Source organism: Mixophyes fleayi, chromosome 4 (assembly GCF_038048845.1).
Source record: "Mixophyes fleayi isolate aMixFle1 chromosome 4, aMixFle1.hap1, whole genome shotgun sequence".
Lineage (NCBI taxonomy): Eukaryota > Metazoa > Chordata > Amphibia > Anura > Limnodynastidae > Mixophyes > Mixophyes fleayi.
In genome coordinates this window covers 65473857-65495264 of record NC_134405.1, presented here as the reverse complement: position 1 = coordinate 65495264, position 21408 = coordinate 65473857, and the positions used below count along the sequence as shown (strand labels likewise).

The 21408-nt window shown below is 37.5% G+C and overlaps 1 protein-coding gene across 5 annotated transcripts in view; it reads left to right on the top strand.

Moving 5' to 3' along the window:
- FER1L5 (fer-1 like family member 5) overlaps positions 1 to 21408 on the top strand; it is a 676118-nt gene that overhangs the window by 106686 nt on the left and 548024 nt on the right. For 4 of the 5 annotated variants that reach the window (XM_075207349.1, XM_075207348.1, XM_075207346.1 and 1 more), the window contains exons 18-21: positions 1394 to 1476; positions 7104 to 7219; positions 8622 to 8735; positions 9600 to 9777. In XM_075207349.1, coding sequence (XP_075063450.1) covers positions 1394 to 1476; positions 7104 to 7219; positions 8622 to 8735; positions 9600 to 9777 — 491 coding nt within the window. The remainder of the gene's footprint in view (positions 1 to 1393; positions 1477 to 7103; positions 7220 to 8621; positions 8736 to 9599; positions 9778 to 21408) is intronic. The other variant, XM_075207347.1, reaches the window with a different exon arrangement.

The window sequence follows — 21408 nt, the reverse complement described above, 5'->3', positions numbered from 1 at the left end:
TGTAGAGAATGTAGACTGCAAGCTTCATTAGGGCAGAGACAGATGTGAATGCTTACATAGTCTCTGTTTAGTACTGCGTAATATTGTGGTGCTATATAAATAATAATAAATAAGGGGTGCAAATGCATTTTTTTCATGCAGGAGGAATACTGCATACTTTTGCATAAAGAACACAAATACTTTGCACAATTTATTTTTAGACTGTGTTTTAGAGTTGAACTACGGCATGTTCCTGTTATGCACGTTTTGTCGCTATCCAATAATGATTGTCAAATCTCAATTTGTGTTTCCAAGGCACAAATATTTATTCTCAAAAAGTAGCAGAATATTTCAAGCGAAATAATAATAAGTACAACCGTTACTTATCGCAGGCGCTCTGGATTCAGTGAACAGTCATTCAGGTCTGAAGTCTGTGGTCAAAGATGACTGCCCACTAGATGAAGAGCTCTTGCTTATATGCAGTCAGAAATACAGTGAAACAATGCAGATGACATGGCTTGCTTCTATTGGTCCAGGTTTCAGGAGGGTCCAGGGTGTTGCAGATCATAGGCTAGTTTAAACCAAAATATCCAAATGTGGGGGTGATCTCTCCAGGGGATGTGCTATGTCTTTCCCGCCAAGAATCCAGTCTTAACTAGTCTTTTAGCATTTTATAGTCAGTAGCACTTTAAAGGTTTATTCCCTAACATCAATAACTAGAGTTTGCAATGTGCGATCTCTTCGGCGAAGGAACCGGACAACTGCTGATGAATAGGGGATTAAAATGATACCAGACATGAAACATTTCCTTTAACCTGAACCATATGTTTTACTAACATGCATATCTTATAATATTAAACATGAATACAACTATATTTCGATATAAATATCTATGTGTTGCAACTACAATTAATGTGTACTATTTACAGATGTGCGTATTTGTGCGAATATATGTAAATGTGTAAACGCTGTTATTGCCACGTGTTGCAGCTGCATACGCTTTTCCAACGCCGTAGCGTGCTCTACGCATCTTTTCAGACAAAGACAACCAAGTTTGCTCGATATTAATTGAAATGACTTTATCCAATTTGCTGACTTCGACACTCCCCTTCCAATTGTAAATCTGTCTGCACGTTGTATATTTGTCCCCCTCCAATCCACTGTTGCGTGGATTTTACAAGGTGCACAATTTCACCTACTAGCTGGATCTACGCCTAATTCTAAATGAGGCCCTTTATCTTTACCATGTATGTGACAGGAGTTTCCTGGTAGCCATTAAGTCCTTTAGTGTGTATATTTGAAAATACATCCTTTATTGCATATTAAATGTAAGGTCTGGCTTTTCTACTCATATACCATTTAGTTATTAGGGTAGTGAAGGGTAATATTATGTACCACTTTTTTTCCTCTTTAGGGACTCATTAGGTCGACCAGAAGCTCTCGGCAGCACTTCCCTGAAGATCTCCCAGATTTCATCCACAGGGCATGAGAGGAAAAGTGAGTCACCTTTATTGCTTTCTATCTACTTATTTTCTTACTGACTATTGAAGTTTGTTTCTGTTGTTCCTTTGTGTCAGTGCAGACATGTAGGATTTATTCACCACAGGACATTACATTATAGTCTCACTCTAGTTAGCTTCGTCAGTACATCAGATTCACTGTGTAATTTAATATGACATGTGTATTAAGTGTAATTACATTTTGTTAGAAATCAACATATTTCTATGTGACACTACTGACCCCAGCAAAATGTATCATTGACGTACATTGTATCAATGTAGTTAATTGTGGTCAGACACCAAGTGGGGTCTAACCGTTACTCACCAATCAGAGAGGCTTTCTCACTCTTTGACCTGTCAGAGAGATGCCACTGTATTGGTTAGTTCGTGTCTGTGGCTCTGCAAAGAACAGTATTTGTACCTATATAGTTTTTTTATTTTTATTCCTTAAGGATTTAAGGCAGGACGTAAGACGATCATTTCCACAATTGCTTTATGTGATTAATTAATTGGTTAACGATGGTCTGGGAGGGGTCTTTAATTAAGTAAATAAAATTTCATGGGATTCTGCAGGTCCCTAGTTCTACAAGCACCAGCATGCTCTGTGTACATATTTGTGGCACTGTAAAAAAACTGACTTCTTCTGCTTGTAAACTCCTTGTGTCCCTACTCATTGTTTTATTTGTTCATGTATTTTTTTTTTATAGCACAGAATCATGCTTGATTCTGTCCTGGGGCTCCTGGGTAGACATGAAAGGGAGTGGTAGAGAAATCTCGCTCCTCCACCTGAGTACTATTGGGAGAGAATTAGAGAAAAAATTGCTACCAGCTCAATCTCTTCCTTGATCAAAGAAATTGCCCATAAATACAAATACAAACCTATATATGTGCGGATATGGTACAAGGCAGTTCATTGTATTGTATTTGGGTGATAGTGTGCACTTCTCAGGCATCATTGATGTAGCCTGAGAACCCTAATTATATACAGGAATTTATTTAGGGGTATTATTTTATTTAGGTATTCAAACACCTAGTGCGGTTCTTATACCCTCTCTTCTTTACTCCCTAGGACTATGGAACCAGCATTTCAAACCCTCTGCCCCAGTTTTAGCTACACGTTAACCGTATTGGGATGTTTTTGTTCTTATTTCTCCCTGCACAATCACTCTAGCACTACACAGGCTCTGCACTAGATTTAAAAGAAAAAAAGTTGTCCGGCGCTCAGAAACAAACAATATATACAAATCACTGTGTCAGCATATACATAAAGGAGAATTTTGTGCACAATATAGCTATATTGGGGTTAAACTCACCTGCCAGCATCAAGGCATCTCCTGTAGGTGAAGTCCCTAAGCTAGTGATACAAATTTATATTCAGGTTGTTCCATTTAAAACCTTTCCCCGACACTCCATCTGATAATGCCTGCAGCACCCGGAGGGAGTGGTCAACTCCCAAAAAATAACCTAGAAAATAGTGAAAGAGAAAAAGGTGCGCTTCTTTAAATGAATGAAATATGTACAAGTGAATAAAATCATTTGAGACGGAAGTCAAGGACAAATAAGACCAATGTGCAAGTGCAAATAAAATAAAAAAGTTGTCCGGCGCTCAGAAACAAGCAATATATAGCAAGTGAGCTTAACCCCAATATAGCTATATTGTGCACAAAATTCTCCTTTATGTATATGCTAACACAGTGATTTTTATATATTGTTTGTTTCTGAGCGCCGGACAACTTTTTTTGTTTTATTTGCACTTGCACATCGGTCTTATTTGTCCTTGGCTGCCATCTCAAATGATTTTAATCTCTACACTAGATTTGTTTGCTAACCTATGCTTATCCTACTTCCTGCCAGAAAAAAACTTTTAGAAATTATTCCAAATTAGGCATCTTTTAAATACCGCACTACACTCTAATCAGATACCCACACAGCTCACCTCTCTCATTGAACCACTGCTTTTATCCCCATGGAAAATGACCGGTCCTCAAAATAAAACTGTTCACCTACCTTTTTTATGTTAGTAAATTCTACCTGAGTTTCCTGTAGTAGAAATGTCAGGAGTGAAACAGTCATATTCCTTTTGTATCTCTTCCAAACCTTTATAATGTTTTTATATGTGACATGCTAATTCTCCCATCATTTTGTCTTACTTTAGCACATGTAACAGTTACTATTTTTGCCAATGTTCAGCAAATAATTAGCACTTGTGCATTAATATGTGCAGAAATGTGTCATATTTTGGATTGTGTCTTGCAGAGGTTGTGATTCTTTTCACTTAGATCAGTGTAACTTGCAATTTGACCAGTGGTACCCAAAGGATTTTATAAGACTGTGCATTGAGCTCTTGTTTGTCTGGATGAAACATAGTATTAGTGGCCAAATCACCATGGTAGAATACTTCACTATCGTTTATCAAGCAATATATTCAACCCATTAAAGGAAAAGGGAGAATATTTTATGAAGCTTGTATAGAAAATAAATAAAAGTATTGCACAGTTCATGTATAAAATATTTCTCCCTCCAACATCTGGAACGCTTGGACATCTTATTATGTTGATAGCCCTTCGCCAGTCACTTAGTTCTCTGTTTATTGTTCACTACACTTGCATACATTCCATACTCCTGTTTCTCAATCCCCCTGCCCCCTTACTAACATACCTCTGGATTCACCTACTCAGTCCATCCAGCTTAACCCTATACCTTCTCCTCCAATGCCTTCCAAATACCCACTTGAATGCTTATTATGTTATAGTTAATGATAGCATGATCTATAGTATTGCTTGTATCAAGAACTATTCTGTTATGAACGATGATCACTGTACACAAATCTTTATCATGCTCCCATACCCTACTCTCTTCTTCCATTTTGTATCCCTTCTCCACCTATTTGTCTTGCTAAAACCTGCAATAAAAATATTTTTTTTAAAAAAGAATAATAATAATAATAACAAGTATTTGACCTTGTTAGTCATTTTTCTTCCTTTCTTTTTATTTTCCATAATGTCATTCATATTGTAATTTGCTGCCTACTTTGGATGTTTTAAATTGAATTAGCACCAAATTGTATTTTAGCTAAAATGTGCATTTAGTATAACCAAAATCCAATTGGATGAATTGTAATCCTCAAATCTTGTGATCATGTTTTCCTCTGCTTGTGATCATTGGGCAACAGAGAATGTTATTCTCTAGTCATCCAGCTTGATAAAATGACTGAATGGGCAAGAATTTGCCTTTAACTTTAGTGGTGTTTGTGCTGAATAACTGAAACATAGTTTATGGCTATATATGAATATTAGAGATGAGCGCACTCGGATTTCTGAAATCCGAGCCCACCCGAACGTTGCCGATCCGAGTCGGATCCGAGACAGATCCGGGTATTGGCGCCAAATTCAAATCTGAAACTGAGGCTCTGACTCATAATCCCGTTGTCGGATCTCGGGATACTCGGATCCTATAAATTCCCCGCTAGTCGCCGCCATCTTCACTCGGGCATTGATCAGGGTAGAGGGAGGGTGTGTTAGGTGGTCCTCTGTCCTGGTAGATCTCGTGCTGTGCTGTTTAGTTCTGTGCTGTGCTGTGTTCTGCAGTATCAGTCCAGTGGTGCTGTGTGCTGTGCTCTGTCCTTCTGAGGTCAGTGGTGCTGCTGGGTCCTGTGCTGTGTCCTGTTCAGTCCAGTGGTGCTGTGTCCTGTGCTCTGTGCTTCTAAGGGCATAGTTATTTCCCCAATATTCCCCTGTGTTTAAAAAAATAAAAAAAAGTTATTTAAAAAAATACCAAAAACTAATTTAATTTTTTTTAATTACCACAAAATTTGCACAACCAATCCTGCAGTATAAGCCCATTGGTACTGCAATATTACCAAGTTCACACATTCAGCAGTAAAAGTCCAGTGGTGCTGTGTCCTGTGCTCTGTCCTGCTGAGTTCCGTAGTGCTGCTGGGTCCTGTGCCGTGTCCTGTTCAGTCCAGTGGTGCTGTGTCCTGTGCTCTGTGCTTCTAAGGGCATAGTTATTTCCCCATTATTCCCAAGTTTTTAAAAAATAAAAAAAAAGTAAAAAAAAATAAAAAATTAAAAATTAAAAAAAAAATATATAATTATAACCAAATTTGCAAAACCAATCCAGCAGTATAAGTCCATTGGTACTGCAATATTACAAAGTTCACACATTCTGCAGTATCAGTCCAGTGGTGCTGTGTCCTGTGCTCTGTCCTGCTGAGTTCCGTAGTGCTGCTGGGTCCTGTGCCGTGTCCTGTTCAGTCCAGTGGTGCTGTGTCCTGTGCTCTCTGCTTCTAAGGCCATAGTTATTTCCCCATTATTCCCAAGTTTTTAAAAAATAAAAAAAAAGTAAAAAGGTACATTTATTGGTGCGAATCATACAAGTTGATGGTTTTCTTATTATATATATTGTGGTGACCCACTCCTCTACGCAGTCCAGATACATTTATTGGTGCGAATCATAAAAGTTCAGGGTTTTTAATATATATTGTGGTGACCCACTCCTCTACGCAGTCCAGGTACATTTATTGGTGCGAATCATACAAGTTCAGGGTTTTTAATATATATTGTGGTGACCCACTTCTCTACGCAGTCCAGGTACATTTATTGGTGCGAATCATACAAGTTGATGGTTTTCTTATTATATATATTGTGGTGACCCACTCCTCTACGCAGTCCAAGTACATTTATTGGTGCGAATCATACAAGTTGATGGTTTTCTTATTATATATATTGTGGTGACCCACTCCTCTACGCAGTCGAGATACATTTATTGGTGCGAATCATAAAAGTTCAGGGTTTTTAATATATATTGTGGTGACCCACTCCTCTACGCAGTCCAGGTACATTTATTGGTGCGAATCATACAAGTTCAGGGTTTTTAATATATATTGTGGTGACCCACTCCTCTACGCAGTCCAGATACATTTATTGGTGCGAATCATACAAGTTCAGGGTTTTTAATATATATTGTGGTGACCCACTCCTCTACGCAGTCCAGGTACATTTATTGGTGCGAATCATACAAGTTCAGGGTTTTTAATATATATTGTGGTGACCCACTCCTCTACGCAGTCCAGGTACATTTATTGGTGCGAATCATACAAGTTCAGGGTTTTTAATATATATTGTGGTGACCCACTCCTCTACGCAGTCCAGGTACATTTATTGGTGCGAATCATACAAGTTGATGGTTTTCTTATTATATATATTGTGGTGACCCACTCCTCTACGCAGTCCAGAAAGATACCTCGTTGCAACGTTTTGGACTAATAACTATATTGTGAGGTGTTCAGAATACACTGTAAATTAGTGGAAATGCTTGTTATTGAATGTTATTGAGGTTACTAATAGCATAGGAGTGAAAATAAGCCCAAAAACTTGATTTTTAAACTTTTTCTGTTTTTTCCAAAAAAAATCCAAAACCTTAAATCCGAACCGAGACCTTTCGTCAAGTGTTTTGCGAGACAAATCCGAACCCTAAAAATAATGAAAATCCAGATCCAAAACACAAATCACGAGACCTCAAAAGTCGCCGGTGCACATCCCTAATGAATATACATATATATTAATAAACATAGTTTATTCCTGTTTTTCTTTATTCCTTTATTTGCTCCTTTTATCCTCTTAGCAGGAGAAAATAGAGGCTTTCCTCCGACCTTTGGGACAAGTTTTGTCACACTTTACGGAAGTCCTCCTGAGTTTCTTGGTAGACGCAGTAATCACCAAAGCGTCAACAAAGAAAAGGTGAGAAAGATCAAACTATCCTGATCTACATGGTTCCAGCAGAAAATGAAGGTCAATTATAAGCAATTGCAAAATCTTGTTATCTTGGAGTGGCTCTATGTCAGTTAGTGCAGATGACCGGGACGTCTCTTTCTTCACCAGTGGGAGGTAGGGCAATTTAATCCTAAAGCTTTAACCAAACTCCTCCTTCTTGCTCTAGGCACCCCTACTATAGAAATTAGCCTTTAGCTTTTTTTTGTCCTGCCAGAGAGGTAGGTGCTCCACAACCTGAGTCCTTTCAGATATACTCTGTCATCACATCAGAATGGAGTCTCTCAGGTTAGTTATTCACATTTTCATGACGTCTACTGACTTATAAGAGGCCTCTCCTTGAGTCTTTCAATTGCTCTTCAAATCTTTACAAAAATGTTCTTACACAGTAATAGCCCACCTACAAGAAAAGGTAATATCTCTTTCACCATACCTGGATCTTACTCTGGGCACCAATATAGAAACTTGTTCCCATATGTGTTATGTTTCAGTTTACTAAACAGGTCATTAAAGCATTAAAATGCATTGAGAAATGTGAAACATTTAGGGGTATATGATGTGAATGAGTTCTCTGTACAGCGCTGCGGAATTAGTGGCGCTATATAAATAAATGATGATGATATTTACTAAACTGCAGGCTTAAAAAAGTGGAGATGTTGCCTATAGCAACCAATCAGAATCTAGCTTTCAGTTTGTAGAATGCACTAAATACATGATAACTAGAATCTGATTGGTTGCTGTAGGCAACATCTCCACTTTTTCAAACCGGCAGTTTAGTAAACATGCCCCTTAGCTTTTAATGACTCCTTTCAGGGTTACTATTTAGCTGAATTATTTGTATGACAGGTACCCCTATTTACTTCTATTAAATAGTTTTTATACTTTATATTTATTGATAAGACAGCAAAATAAATAACACATTTTTGCTCCAACAGTTGTGAAATTACTCATTATCAAAGTACGTTTACCTGTTTGGATGAGGACATGTTATTTTTCCTCTCCCTGTTGAAGCTCCATTGCATTTACTCAGTTGAATGCACGGACAGCTAAGTATAACCAAGGAGCAGCATAAGGATCATACATCCTTAGTGACAATGCAGAATGTATACACATTGGTTTGTTGTTTTAAATTTTTAACTAAGTCAAAAACAAACCATAATTGTAAATAATTAGGGCAGACTGCATCTTTGGTCCACCATTCCTTTAATCAAAAAATATATATACAGTTTTCATTCTTTCATACCTATATTACTCATTGTTATGTGGTTTCCAGTTATGTTAACTAGACCATTGCAGTCTGGGAAAGACTGACTTTTCTTATTGTCATTGGAATCTGTTCAATTCAGTGGGAATTCTTTTGTGTGTGTACCAGGGGGAAGGTGTGGCATATTGTGGCAGACTGCTGCTTCAAGTACAGACTGTTGTGGAGGATAAACCGATATTACACGTGGAGCAGATCCCTCAGTCAGACATCTGCAGGGTTGAGGTATAAATATCTAATAGCATATCATATAGTCTTATATCTTGCATTTTGTGAAACCATCCTTAAGAATTCATCACTTTTTTTTTTTTTTTTAAATGTATTTTTCGCCTTTTCTTTATAGTCTCCTTTTATAACTTGCTTTTTTAATTTTCCACACTTTTACAGATATATTTGTCACTAGTATATATGACCTTGGCATGGCACAGTGTGAAATTTTTACTGAAAGAGTTAAAACTAGATATAACATATCCTCTGTCCGCCCATTCACTTTCGCGATAGTGAGACATTAGAGACATGACCAGCTTTTGTTGCAGCGTCCAATCATGTTGGATGGCCAGACATTAAACATAATGCTGCTTAGAGTAAACTGATCCACTTAAAAGCAAATGAGGCCCATACCTGCCAAATGTTCATTCTTATGGGCAAAATTTTTTCCATTTTCCTTCCAAACATTCCCTCCGTTTGGCTCTGTTGTACATTTTTTCGATCTAAAAGTATAGAGCGTTGTCTATGAAGGCAATCAAATTAATACTTGTTCATTATTCTGTGTCTCTATTCTGCCCTTTGCAGTGTAGAAAACTATATATGCAATACAGACTATGAGGCCGATTCAATTCAGTCACTTTAGTCTAGGATTAATGCGGCACTAGTACTATTACCTTTACTACGGTAATTTTAATTTGGATTTTTACTCGCGGCGTTGAGAGGTGCGAGCAAAAATCAGCATTAAAAATTCTGTACTAACGGTAATAATGCGTAGGCCGTTATTACTAGAATAACACGGCCAAATTGAATTGGCCCTTTGTGTTAATGTGTGTGCCTTTCTCTGTTTTCCTCTGCTTTTCTCATCTTGTGTTTTCTCTCCAGTGGCCCATGCACCGCAAAAAGTTTGCCCTTGCAGCCATCTTTTACTCTGCCACCATGCTGCCAGAGGTGAAGGATCCTATCCAGTTTGAGATAAGCATGGGCAATTATGGCAACAAATTTGACATGACGTGTAAATCTATTACATCCACTACCCAGTACAGCCATGCTGTTTTTGATGGTAAGGTGGAATGTGTTTTTTTGTGGCTGGTCTTGAGAGTGGTGTGAATTAAAATTATTGTGCAAATCAAATGCTAGTGAAATGGTACAATTATTATAGACACCTGCCATTTAAATGCAGTGTTACCTAATATTTTAATTGAAAGATTGCTGACCTAAAGACACATACCCATTACATACTTACCAACTTTTTACTCTTTCTTTATGCATAATTTTGTCTCGGGGGATGGGGCCAAAATGGCGCAAATGATGATGAATCGCATCATGGAGTCTTCCATCTCTCACATCCTGCCCACTTCCTAGTAAAGTGGGCAGGATGCAGAAGAATGGCCTCTCTCGCGGGAGTCTGGGTGACTTACCTGGAATTCTGGAGTCTCGTGGACATTGGGAAAGTATAATTTATTAATGTGTTACTATCTGTAAATAATGCTTAGTTTCACCTGCCATAATTCTCTGTTCTATATTTATTTATGCTTTTATTTGCAGTCATTTTACGTTGATTTAAAAGAAAGAACATCTATCAAAGCTTTTTCTTTCATTTTGTTAAAGGACATGAGCGCACACACAATAAAAGTGTATCACTGCATTGTGCTTCCCCAACTCATAATATAATAATAAGAGCAAACTTTATAGCAAACTCCTTCAACATATTTGGATGAATATTACTCATGAATGCACTTAATGCAATCTTCCCTAAGCACTTTACCATATTTATTTTTCTCTGGACTAATTCTTAAACAAAATATGGTACACCAGATTGAAGACCTTATCAACCACCCCTTACTATACATTAAGTGCCAAATACAGTACAAAGGGTATAGGAAATGTGCAGAAATGCAAATACTAATATTAACTTTACAGATTTTGAGTGACAAAATCCAGCACTGTCATGGGGAAACTGGTACGTATGTGAGCTCTATCCTGTATGTCCAGAAATATGTCAGAAAGCCTGAGAAGAGGGAGTTATGGTAAACCGCATTAATAGTTATCTATGTTGTGGCATGTAAACCTATTCCCCAAAGTAAGGTTTTAATTACTCAGTTATGCCATGTGGGCTCACCATGTAAAAAGTATCTGCATAAAATACTAAATTTCTACGAATCAGCCAAAGCTAAGAAACATTGCTTAGTAAAGTGCTTGGTGACACTACAGTCCCCAGAATTCAGTGCTCAAGTTCACAGGTCCCAGCATTCATGACATGTAGTGCAGAGGCTTCCTATGTGTTGATATGTTAGCTTAACTTAACAATTTGTATTAAATCTGATATCTAATTAAATTTCTATTAATCATGATTTTGAGTCAATAATAAAATAAAAATCAAACAAATCTGTTATCAGCTTCTAGTCTTCAGTGCTTTGCAGATGCATATATACACAAATGTTACATCTGGTGGTGCCAGGTTAACATTTTTCCAGTGCAAAGCGTTACCAATAGATCCATTCTGGCATGGGCATAATAGTAACTGTTACTGTAGTTAAAGTTTGCATTGCATATATTAGAAATAAAAATAACAAAGGCATAATAAATAATTTCTCCACTCAAGTTTCTGTACTTCTGTCAGTATCTTTTAAGTTCAAGTGGTTTAGGCTCACCTGAAATTTAGGAAGCCCTTTTCATCTAATGGTACATTACAACTGACAATGTAGATTGACGATGAAGCCCATTTGAAATATAAACAGAAAGTTTATTATACTGAGTTTTCCGAATAAAGAACATTTTATTATTCCTGTTTTCTGGTATCGCACATTGTTCTTTTGTGATTGAATCAGACAACCTGCCATCTGTCCTAAGCACAACTCTATTTGCTTTAAGAAGGAGATTGTATTCAGCTCTGAGGTTGGACTTTAATGATCTAAATCAGGATATCTGCTGCTTGTTTCTTGTAAAGAGAGATTTTCACCACTGTGCCTCATTGTCTTATTTCTGTTTGACAAAAATAATGGAGACTTACTGGAGTTCCTGATTTCTAAAGTTCTTACCAGATTTAAGGGAAAAATGGGAAAAAAAAGGAAACACCTCTTTCTGCCCCTGTAATTCTCTTAGACCTCGATTAAAAGTTTATATTTGTTATAATTAGGAGGATACAATTATTTTTTTTAGTATAAAAATAACCATGGGAAGAAATATGGAAAAACATATTTTGCAGATATTTTTGTCTCTTTTTGCATAGCTTATGACAGTAAAATAAGCAGCTGTATTTATTCTTCAGCAGTTGGGGACACGGAGGGCCTGATTCATTAAGTAGCGTAAATAGCGATTTTGTGATTATAATCCGCACAATTACTCTGTGCATGCCCAGAACTGGACCATACACCACAGAATGCTGCAACGTTCAATTTATCTTCAAGCACAAAGGATTCGTACGACAGCCTATGATTTCAAGGAGGGAACGGGGCGCGAAAGGACCGTATGCCTGGACAGCACTGTGGCTCAGTGGTTAGCACTTCTGTGGCAGACCCAACAGTTATAAATATGTGGAGTATCGGTATTAAAGCATATATAGTCACTTGTCTCCTTACCAGATACTTGGACAAAAAATCTTTGATGTAGACTTGGAGAAAAAGTGGTATGCCGGTGAAGCAATGCTGTCCCGTGAACAACCTCCGCGGTCGTGGGGGCTGTATACAGAAACAACCTCCTACAACATTTCAGATTAAACGGGGTTCCTGACTCCAATCTGGATTAAAGCTTGTGGAGAATGAGATTGCTAAAGCTATAGTGTTGCGTTCAGGAATCTTCACCAGTATACTGGCCCTGCAATTGCGGCAACTTGACAAACGGCCAGCAGATGACAAATGGTGGTTCATAAATGTATTCCTCTTCCAAAAAGATATAATGTAGCCACACAAGTGTCACGTAAAACATTTTCTGCCGCGTTTCATCACTACTATGCAACTACATGCCATGACATGACACAGACCGTGGGCAGCACGTTGGCTTACCGGTTAGCACTTCTGCCTCACAGCACTGGGGTCATGAGTTTGATTACCAACCATGGCCTTATCTGTGTGGAGTTAGTATGTTCTCCCTGTGTTTGCGTGGGTTTCCTCCGGGTGCTCCGGTTTCCTCCCACACTCCAAAAACATACTGTTAGATTAATTGGTTGCTATTAAATTGCCCTTAGTCTCTCTTGGTCTGTGTGTGTGTGTGTGTGTGTGTTAGGGGATTTAGATTGTAAGCTCCAATAGGGCAGGGACTGATGTGAATGAATTCTCTGTACAGTGCTGCGGAATTAGTAGCGCTATATAAATAAATAGATGATGATGAGAGATTTCTGCTTTTCCGTTACAATATCTAACTGAAACAAGTGTACATTTTTGTTCTACTGTCCCTTTTTCATGTGATTTTATAAGCATAGCTAAAAGTGTCACCTGTATTATTGCCTGTGAGAGCAAGGCAGGGTCGATTAGACAGTGTGTGTCTTCATTGCCCCTCCCCTCCTTTTCTGTGTGCAGTATATATGACTTCAGGGAGTTGGTGCCTAAGATTAGGGCTCCTATGCTCCCCTTGTCGATACATAGTATCGTTTGTTTAAGGGTTGTCAAGTCATCTATTTTCTAACTGCACTGCAGTCTCAGACAGCACCACCTGGTGGGAGGCCATCCAGTCGATGCCAGAGCCTGTGGGATCAGTTTCTTGTTCATTGTATGAACCATCTTCTGCTGCAATCATGGCACACAGCAAGGGCGTTAATTCAGTCCAATTTAGTTGATCCAGGCCTTACTGGTAACGTAGAGGACTTCTTGGCTTCACATTTTACAAAGTGCAAGCTATCTCTGTCCCCCTGGTAAGGTATTTAGTTGCACCTTTTGGATGAGTCAGTGGTAGACCAATCTACGGGTGAGGGGAAAGGAGAAGACAGGAAAGAGGAAGATGATGCAGACTACTTGGCTGCTCAATTGGAGTACGACAAACTTTTGTCTCTAAAAAATTTTTTAGAGACAACATTTTTGACTGCCTTATTAGGGCTGTACTATAGACCTGGAACATCCAGGATTCAAATAGACAGAACCAGTCTCTGCATTCCTTTTCATTAAATGTATTAGCTCCTAAGTTTGTATGAGGAGAGTGGAGAGATCTGTATTAGCATTTTCACACACCACTATGTGGAGGTGCCCTTTATTTCTTTTTCCTATGATGTCCTGGAATTGTGGGAAATGCTGCCTTCTGTTTCTCGGCTCGGAGTACTATAAATTCTCTTCCTGATACATGGACAATCAATAGCCCCTTGAAAATGAGAATGACATAAGACATGTTTCCATACCAGGGTCTGCTCCTAGATAAGTATTTTGCCAACACCTGGGTAGTGAAGTGATTTGAAGTTGGTGGAAAAACTCTCAGATGGAATACAGAAATGCACAATGAGCGATACATCTTCTGTAATCACTCACAGACCACGACTAGAGACACCGCGGTTAAGGAGTTTTTCTCCTGTTGCTATTACCACACATATAGTTTTTTGGACACTTTACCTGCATGAATCATGGATTAACCAATTACAAGAATTTATTGTAGAATTCTCAGGAATCTATTGTACCTTCATTGCGACATCTCACTACAATTGACTTCAAGACCAAGTCAACACTGGTGACGCATTCAATTCCCCTACTTGAGATTGTTATTAACTTTCAACAATCTCTTATACACCAGTTGAATACTAATCTGTTCGTCACTATCTGTGTATCCTATATACCCCTTTGGGACATTCACATTTTGTGTATTGATCACCACATAGATTGACGCCAGTTTTCTATATGTATGTCCTATTTTCGTATATTGATATAATTATTTGTGGTAGAGAACTAATTTATGTCTATTGTATTGTACTATATGTTTTGTTTCAAGAGGTGATACATATAAGTCTCAAATACTCAGTCAGATTCCATCTCAATTATTGTGACCCGTTTGCTATATCTGGATGTAGTAGTCTACAGAACTTTGGAATTCAATTGTTTCCATTGGATGCAAATTGATGATTTGGAGATGCAACTTGCTGAATTTCAAGACAGCATCTGCGTTCAAGTGTTTGTCGATTTGAGGCCCAAACTTGAGAATCTGGAAAGAAATCGTTTGGAGAATGAAAAAGAGTGCCACTACAAACAGGAAATTTGGAGTGCTTGGAACCGATTACCGGACACTTTTTGCACACTGAAAAATCTAGCGATTGCTTTATTCACAATTTTTCCCTCTACGTACTTTTATGAGACCTTATTCTCGTCGTTAAATAATATTAAAACGAAACAAAGAAACCGACTGACAGATGAAGTTAGTAGCGTTTGCTCGGGCTTGAAGTACACGAAATACCAACCTTCAAGTGAAGATTTAGCAAATGCTATTCAGCAACAAAAAAGTCAGTAATGTAAAGCATTATGTTTTTGCTTTTTTAATAAATAAATATATCAAAAATATAACTTTTTTTTTTTACTAGGGCTGCAAATATCACAAAATTATGGATATTTCTAGATGTGACACGGAACCCGAGTTAAGCTAGGTTTTTCCAAATTTTGACACATCAAGCTCAAAAGGTTCGCCATCACTGCCCTAGTCATTATCCCTTTAGAGTCTTGCTATTAAGGTGCAGGCATCTTGTTTAAATCACAAGCTCCTCCTTTATTGCCTCTTATTTTCTGGCACTTGTAGCCTTCCTACTTTAGAGTCTATCACATGGTTTAGAGATCCTGTTTTGACTGGTGAACGATCGTGGATTCCAGATGGAGGTTTTTCTTGTATCCCAACTGCTCCATTTCGTCCAAGGAGATCTAGGAAAGGTGATGACTTTTTAGCTGCTTAAAGTACAAGTTTTTGCTCTGTGTTCTTTTAGCATCCACTGGTGCTACTTTTAGATGTTAAAGTGTTTCTACAGGATTCAGGGCATGTTTGGCTGCCCTTTTATTCCCCTGTGTTTCCTTGTGACTTCAATCTTAACCTTTTTTGTAAAAAAAAAATAATTTTAAACTCAAATATGAGGTATAGAAGTTAGAGGGTATCAGGATGTGGGTAAGTTACATTTTTAACGTTACATTTGTGATTTAGTTTAACATAAGGCTTTCTCGAACTGTTGTTTAATGAGTCTAATTTCAAGAAACTTATAACATTTGGGTATTCGTTAAATTATTTAGAGGGGGAGGACTGGGTAGGTAAAGGATATGCTAGTTTCTCTGTATTAGCTAAAGTGGCTCTCTCCTGGGAGCAACGAGCACCGTGACACCATGCTTGCAAGATACATTTTTTAGTAGCTGCTCAAGTTCCCTGCTTCCACTAGTAAATTTAAAGGATGTGTCTAAGATTACTAGGATAGCCCACTTTTTGGGTTAGTTGAATAAAGTTTACCAATTCTTTTGCTGAATATTCTTGGATTCGAATCTAGATTTTTTTTAATATATGGATATTCCCATAAACAGTGGTATAAAGATTCTTCAAAGTTACTACATTGGGGGCATTGTGCAGTAGTACTCATACCTATACTACGGGACCTTGACAGTGATATGTATTCCCTATGGGATATTTTAAAGAACATATTCTTGTAAATACTTGCACCTAATATGCAGTAGGAAAATATAAGTGCTTTCTTTACTGTATTAATTTGTAGTTTGGAGGAAATGTGATAGCCATTAAGTCATTCCAATTGGTTTATTTGGGCTACAAAGAATTTTATAGAAAATAAATTTGGCTTTACTAGATAGATTTTCTCAGGGTTAAGTCTACAGAATTTCTGCACTACTTTATAGAGAACAGTTTTGTTGAGTGCCTATTTAAGAGTGATACCGGCGGTACATGTAAACTGAAACTAGTCCTATCGCTGCCTGACAATAAATAGATTCCTAGTTTTCCATTTTGCCTGTATCTTCTACCAGGCAGACCAATTATAATTTAACAGAGTACTGTCTAATTCTTCTGGAGGGATATCTGGTTTACATTGATGTAGAAGGTATACCAGATTGGTGTCTGGTGTTAATTGTTGTTCTAAAGTGATATTAGTATAGTTGTCCTGATGATTTATCCAGTCACTGAGATATCTACATAAAGCTGCTTGGTTGCATAGTGAAATATTGGGGATCCTGATAGCACCTCCTAATTTGGTTTTCTCTAGGACTATCATTGTGAATTTTGCTTTTTATTGTGCCAAATTAATTTTCTGAAGGTAGTGTTAAAGATTGCTTCATCCTTCTTGGAGAAATATAGGGAGTACTTGCACATGGTTAAGCAGTTTGGGGAATTTTATTATTTCAATTCGATTTTTTTTCTCTCCAAAAAGCAGAGTTGAAATGTTGCCAAGAATTTAATTTAGTCATAGCTGATTTAATTTAATGTTTTATATAGTACTGTATAGATTGTATATGTTTTTGGGAAGGCATATTTCTTAGTAAGGTATATATTGTTTTACTCCAATTTGGTTGTGTGGTATTATTTAGTGCCATTGCAACTGATTTACCCATGTTAATGGAGAATCCCCATCGAAAATCATATTGTTTGATCTTATCAAGTATATGGTGCAGCCTGTGTTTGGGATTGGAGATATATAATTACACTGGAAAACAAAGATTTTGTCACAGGGCACCTCAGGTGGTATTATATATGTATTTTCTATGCTGATTTCAAACATTATCTTAGAATATTTCTATCACTCATAGTTTTAAAGTTACGCCCTCTTTAAGAATATACACTATGATATTTCTACAGTGTTTAGGGAGGTTTTTTCCTTCGATAAAATTCCATTGTTTTCTTTAAAAATACTGTTTTGGGAAGATTAGTGCAAGTTAAGAAGGGTACATAATAATATATAGTTGAGGGACATTCTGCTGGATGAGGCACTTTGGACATGATGAGTCATAGGATTGATGGCTAAGCAAGTAAACCTTTCTTACTAAGGGGTTCATGTATCAAGCAGTGAAAAGAGTGGAACAGTGGACAAGTGGAAAAGTTGCCCACAGGAACCAATCAACTTTGAGGAAACATTTATCAAGTGCATTATAAAATGAAAGGTAGATGCTGATTGTTTTCTATGGGCAACATGAACCCTTAAGTCACCATTCCTAGGGAGTTGGTTGTCAGAGTTTGTTCTGTAAACATTTTAATGTTGTGTGTTTCACTCTCATAGGTTGATATACAAATATATATATATATACACAGAGAGAGAGAGAGAGAGAGAGAGAGAGAGTGTTCAGTATGTATTTTATTTTATTTAGCATACAAAGTGGCACAATGCCTAGAAATTGTGTTAACCATCTGAACTCTCTTTGCTACATTTGTAGTGAGGTAACATTTAAATTTCAAAAACATTGTTTTACTTCACTCATTAAGAAGTGTTATGAGCTTTACTTTGGATGCAAAGTTGAATACCAAGATGAGAATTGGGCCCCTCATTTTTTATGTATAACTTGTGTCAGACTCCTCACAGGTTCGTCAAAGATTTCTTGGCACATGCATTTTGCTGTTCCAATGATTTGTCTGCAACCAAAAGATCACTGTACAGATTACTCTTGTCTTAGAAAAAATTTCAGTCATCAGTTCTAAGTCAAAGCACACTGTGACCCTAACTTACCATCTGCCTTAAGGCCTATGTCTCATAGTTAAGAATTGGCATGTGCCAAGCCTCCAGAAAATATACTTGGTGATGATGCACAAAAAATAGAGTCTGTAGAGCATAGTGATGATCATGTAAGACTTAATCCAGCCCTTGAAGCTTTCTGTTTTTCTTCTGAACCACATTTACTTACCCGAGAAGATCTCAGTGACCTTGTGCGAGATTTGAACCTATCTAAAAGGCAACAGAATCAATAAATAAAATACTGTGCTTTCCTAAAGATATATAAATGTAAGTGCAGCCAAATAGGGACTGTGTATGGAGGCGAGACCCCTTACTCCAATAAATAAAGAATAGATAAACTAAAATTCCCAGGCGCAAATAGAATAGAAAGATATAATATGTGATAGACAGAAAGTGTAAATAATTTATTAAAAAACTCCCAACAATCAATGGTGCCTTAAAAATAAATAAATAAATTAGGTCCGGACCTAGATAGACAATCATACAGACAATCATATAATAGCATCCACTGGAATTTATATAAACCCCATGTGAATGAAATAAAGATAAATAGCCTTGTATTCCTATAGTGCAAATAAACTGATACAATCAGCAACTAAGTAAGGCACACAATCAAACAATAAAAAAAAGCTTGTATAGCTAAGGCATTAATTATATGCCACAAAAAAGAAAGAACACAATCTATAACAGTAGACACAGGTGCGTGTACCCAAATAATGTCCAAGCAACTCATAAATGGCTGCAAGCCTAGATAAAGTTTAGTGAATGCTGAGCGTAATGTAGGTACTTATAAATACGGGTAAATCCTCGCAGCCGCGGGGCTGGATGATATTCAGGTAACTCACAGAGAGCAGTGAAAAATGGACTTACGTTTCAGAATATATATATGTACCAAAAAAATGTCCAGGCAATTTGTTAGTGGCTGAAAGCCTATCCACAGTCTAGTGAATACTGAGAGTTTTTTTTAGAATGCAAGTGAATTCTCGTAGTCGCGGACAATAGATGATATCCAAGTAACCCACAGAGAGTAGTGCAGGGTGGACTTACGTTTAAGAAGAGGTGATGACGATTCAATTTCTTACCTCCCCTCATTGGATCAGGGGGACTTGTGTTGAAAATAGCTCCGTCCTCTTCAGCAATGTGCACATGCGCAAATGGTATTGCCGATGTACCAGCTTCTCAGCTTGTATTCGTCTATCACTTGTTCTCGATCTGACGTTTCAGTGTTGGCGTTTCGGCCGCGGGAGCTATGAAATGATATATGTAGCACACTGGCAGAGTAGAACAGCAGAATTCAGCATGTAGCTGTTAATGGATAGAAATGGTGTATAGATAAATAAATTAAGCGTTTCACCCGACAGGGCTTCCTCAGGGATAGTGAATGACTGAAGTATAGATGAATCAAAGAGAAATGATACCATTCTTTATATAGGGTATAAAGTCTCTTAATTGATTCAATTTAAAGGACCACCCTCACTTAAATAGTTAGGACAACTAGAGGGAAAGGTCCATGATGGTTTAATGTCCTTCAGACTCAGAGGTCATGAAACAGTAGCCTACCTAGCAATGGAATACATCAATAAATGCAAAACAAACCAGCTGTGTCCACAAAAACAGACAAATAAAATAATGAAGAAAAAACACCACAAAACAAAAATACATTAATAACAATAATAATAATAAAGATAAATAATAAACAAGCCAATAGAGAGGCCCACATATAACAATAAAAAGAAGGGACCCAGAAAAAAGAAAGAAATCCCCAAAAGAAATCATGAACATAATTCAAAGAAAGGTATGAAGATCGAAATCAACATTAAGGCCATTGGGCGAAAGGGTTTCTAAATAAAAAATCCACTATGTCTCTTCTTGTGATATTTTCTTTATAAAATCACGCCCCTCCAAGGTTTTCTCACTTTACATATCCAAAAAAGAGAACCAGCGCAATATAACCACCATGAACAAAATTAAAATGAGTATTAGATCAAATATTCAAACCGGCATGTAGAGAGATATAACAAACAAATTTATTATAAAATGGTAAAAAGGTGCATCTATTGAAGGTATATACCATAGAAATATCAACACATAATATTGAAATGGTTAATATGACCATAAGAAATTACACCTCACAATATCAGTAACATCAAATAGTGTCACATATATAATATAAAAATAAACAGTGATAAAACAATGCAATAATAGCGTTGTAAACAGTGTGTCCATATGCTATCATAACACAAATTGAGTGATCATCAAAATAGTATATATTGGCATAATGATAATCCAAATATAAGCCACAGATAGTCAGATGAAGAATTTAAGGGACTTGACCCAATATTGAATTTCCCATGCAGTACCGCCAATGATGTGGATAAAGGAACAGGAATAACACAGTACTTGAAAGCTGAATCAAAGTCATAGCCAGCCATGGTGTCAGGAGATGTTGGCACTTGTGGTTCTCCAAGTGCCAGCATGCCATGGGTATGCTGGTGCTTGTAGTCATACAAGCATCAGCATGCCCACACTGTTTATGGCAGCCCACAAAACAAAGTTCTTTCAGCACTTGGCTGGTTATTCCTAGAGGCAGGGCCCGCTCGTTTTTTTCGACAGACCCCAATCCTTAGCTAATCCAGCCCAGCGCTGAACAGCCTGGGGTTGTTTGTCATTATGGCAGGGAGACCACTGCCACATGTCCCCCTGCTAATTGCTACAAACCACCCCAGGCTGGTTTACCTAGTGCTGGTTACGTGAAAATCGGGTGGACCAATTTTTCCCCAATTGTCACGCAACCAGCAGTAGGCTTGCAGCACTGGGCTTACTAGTGGTCGAGCCAGGGGACCCCATGCTTTTTTTTTTTTTTAAAACATTTGTCTATTTTTAACATTTTGAGATGCCCGACCTTCGGCTGTATAGGCAGGGCAGTGTAACAGTGATGTGTTTACTAATCACACAATTAGGAAACACAGGAAAGCTAAACACGGGAGTGTTTGACATCGCAGCAAATCGCCAGAAATGACCAGGAATTTTAAGATCAGTGTAAAAATCATAGTTTAATACATCTGGCGACTTGGGGACTAAAAT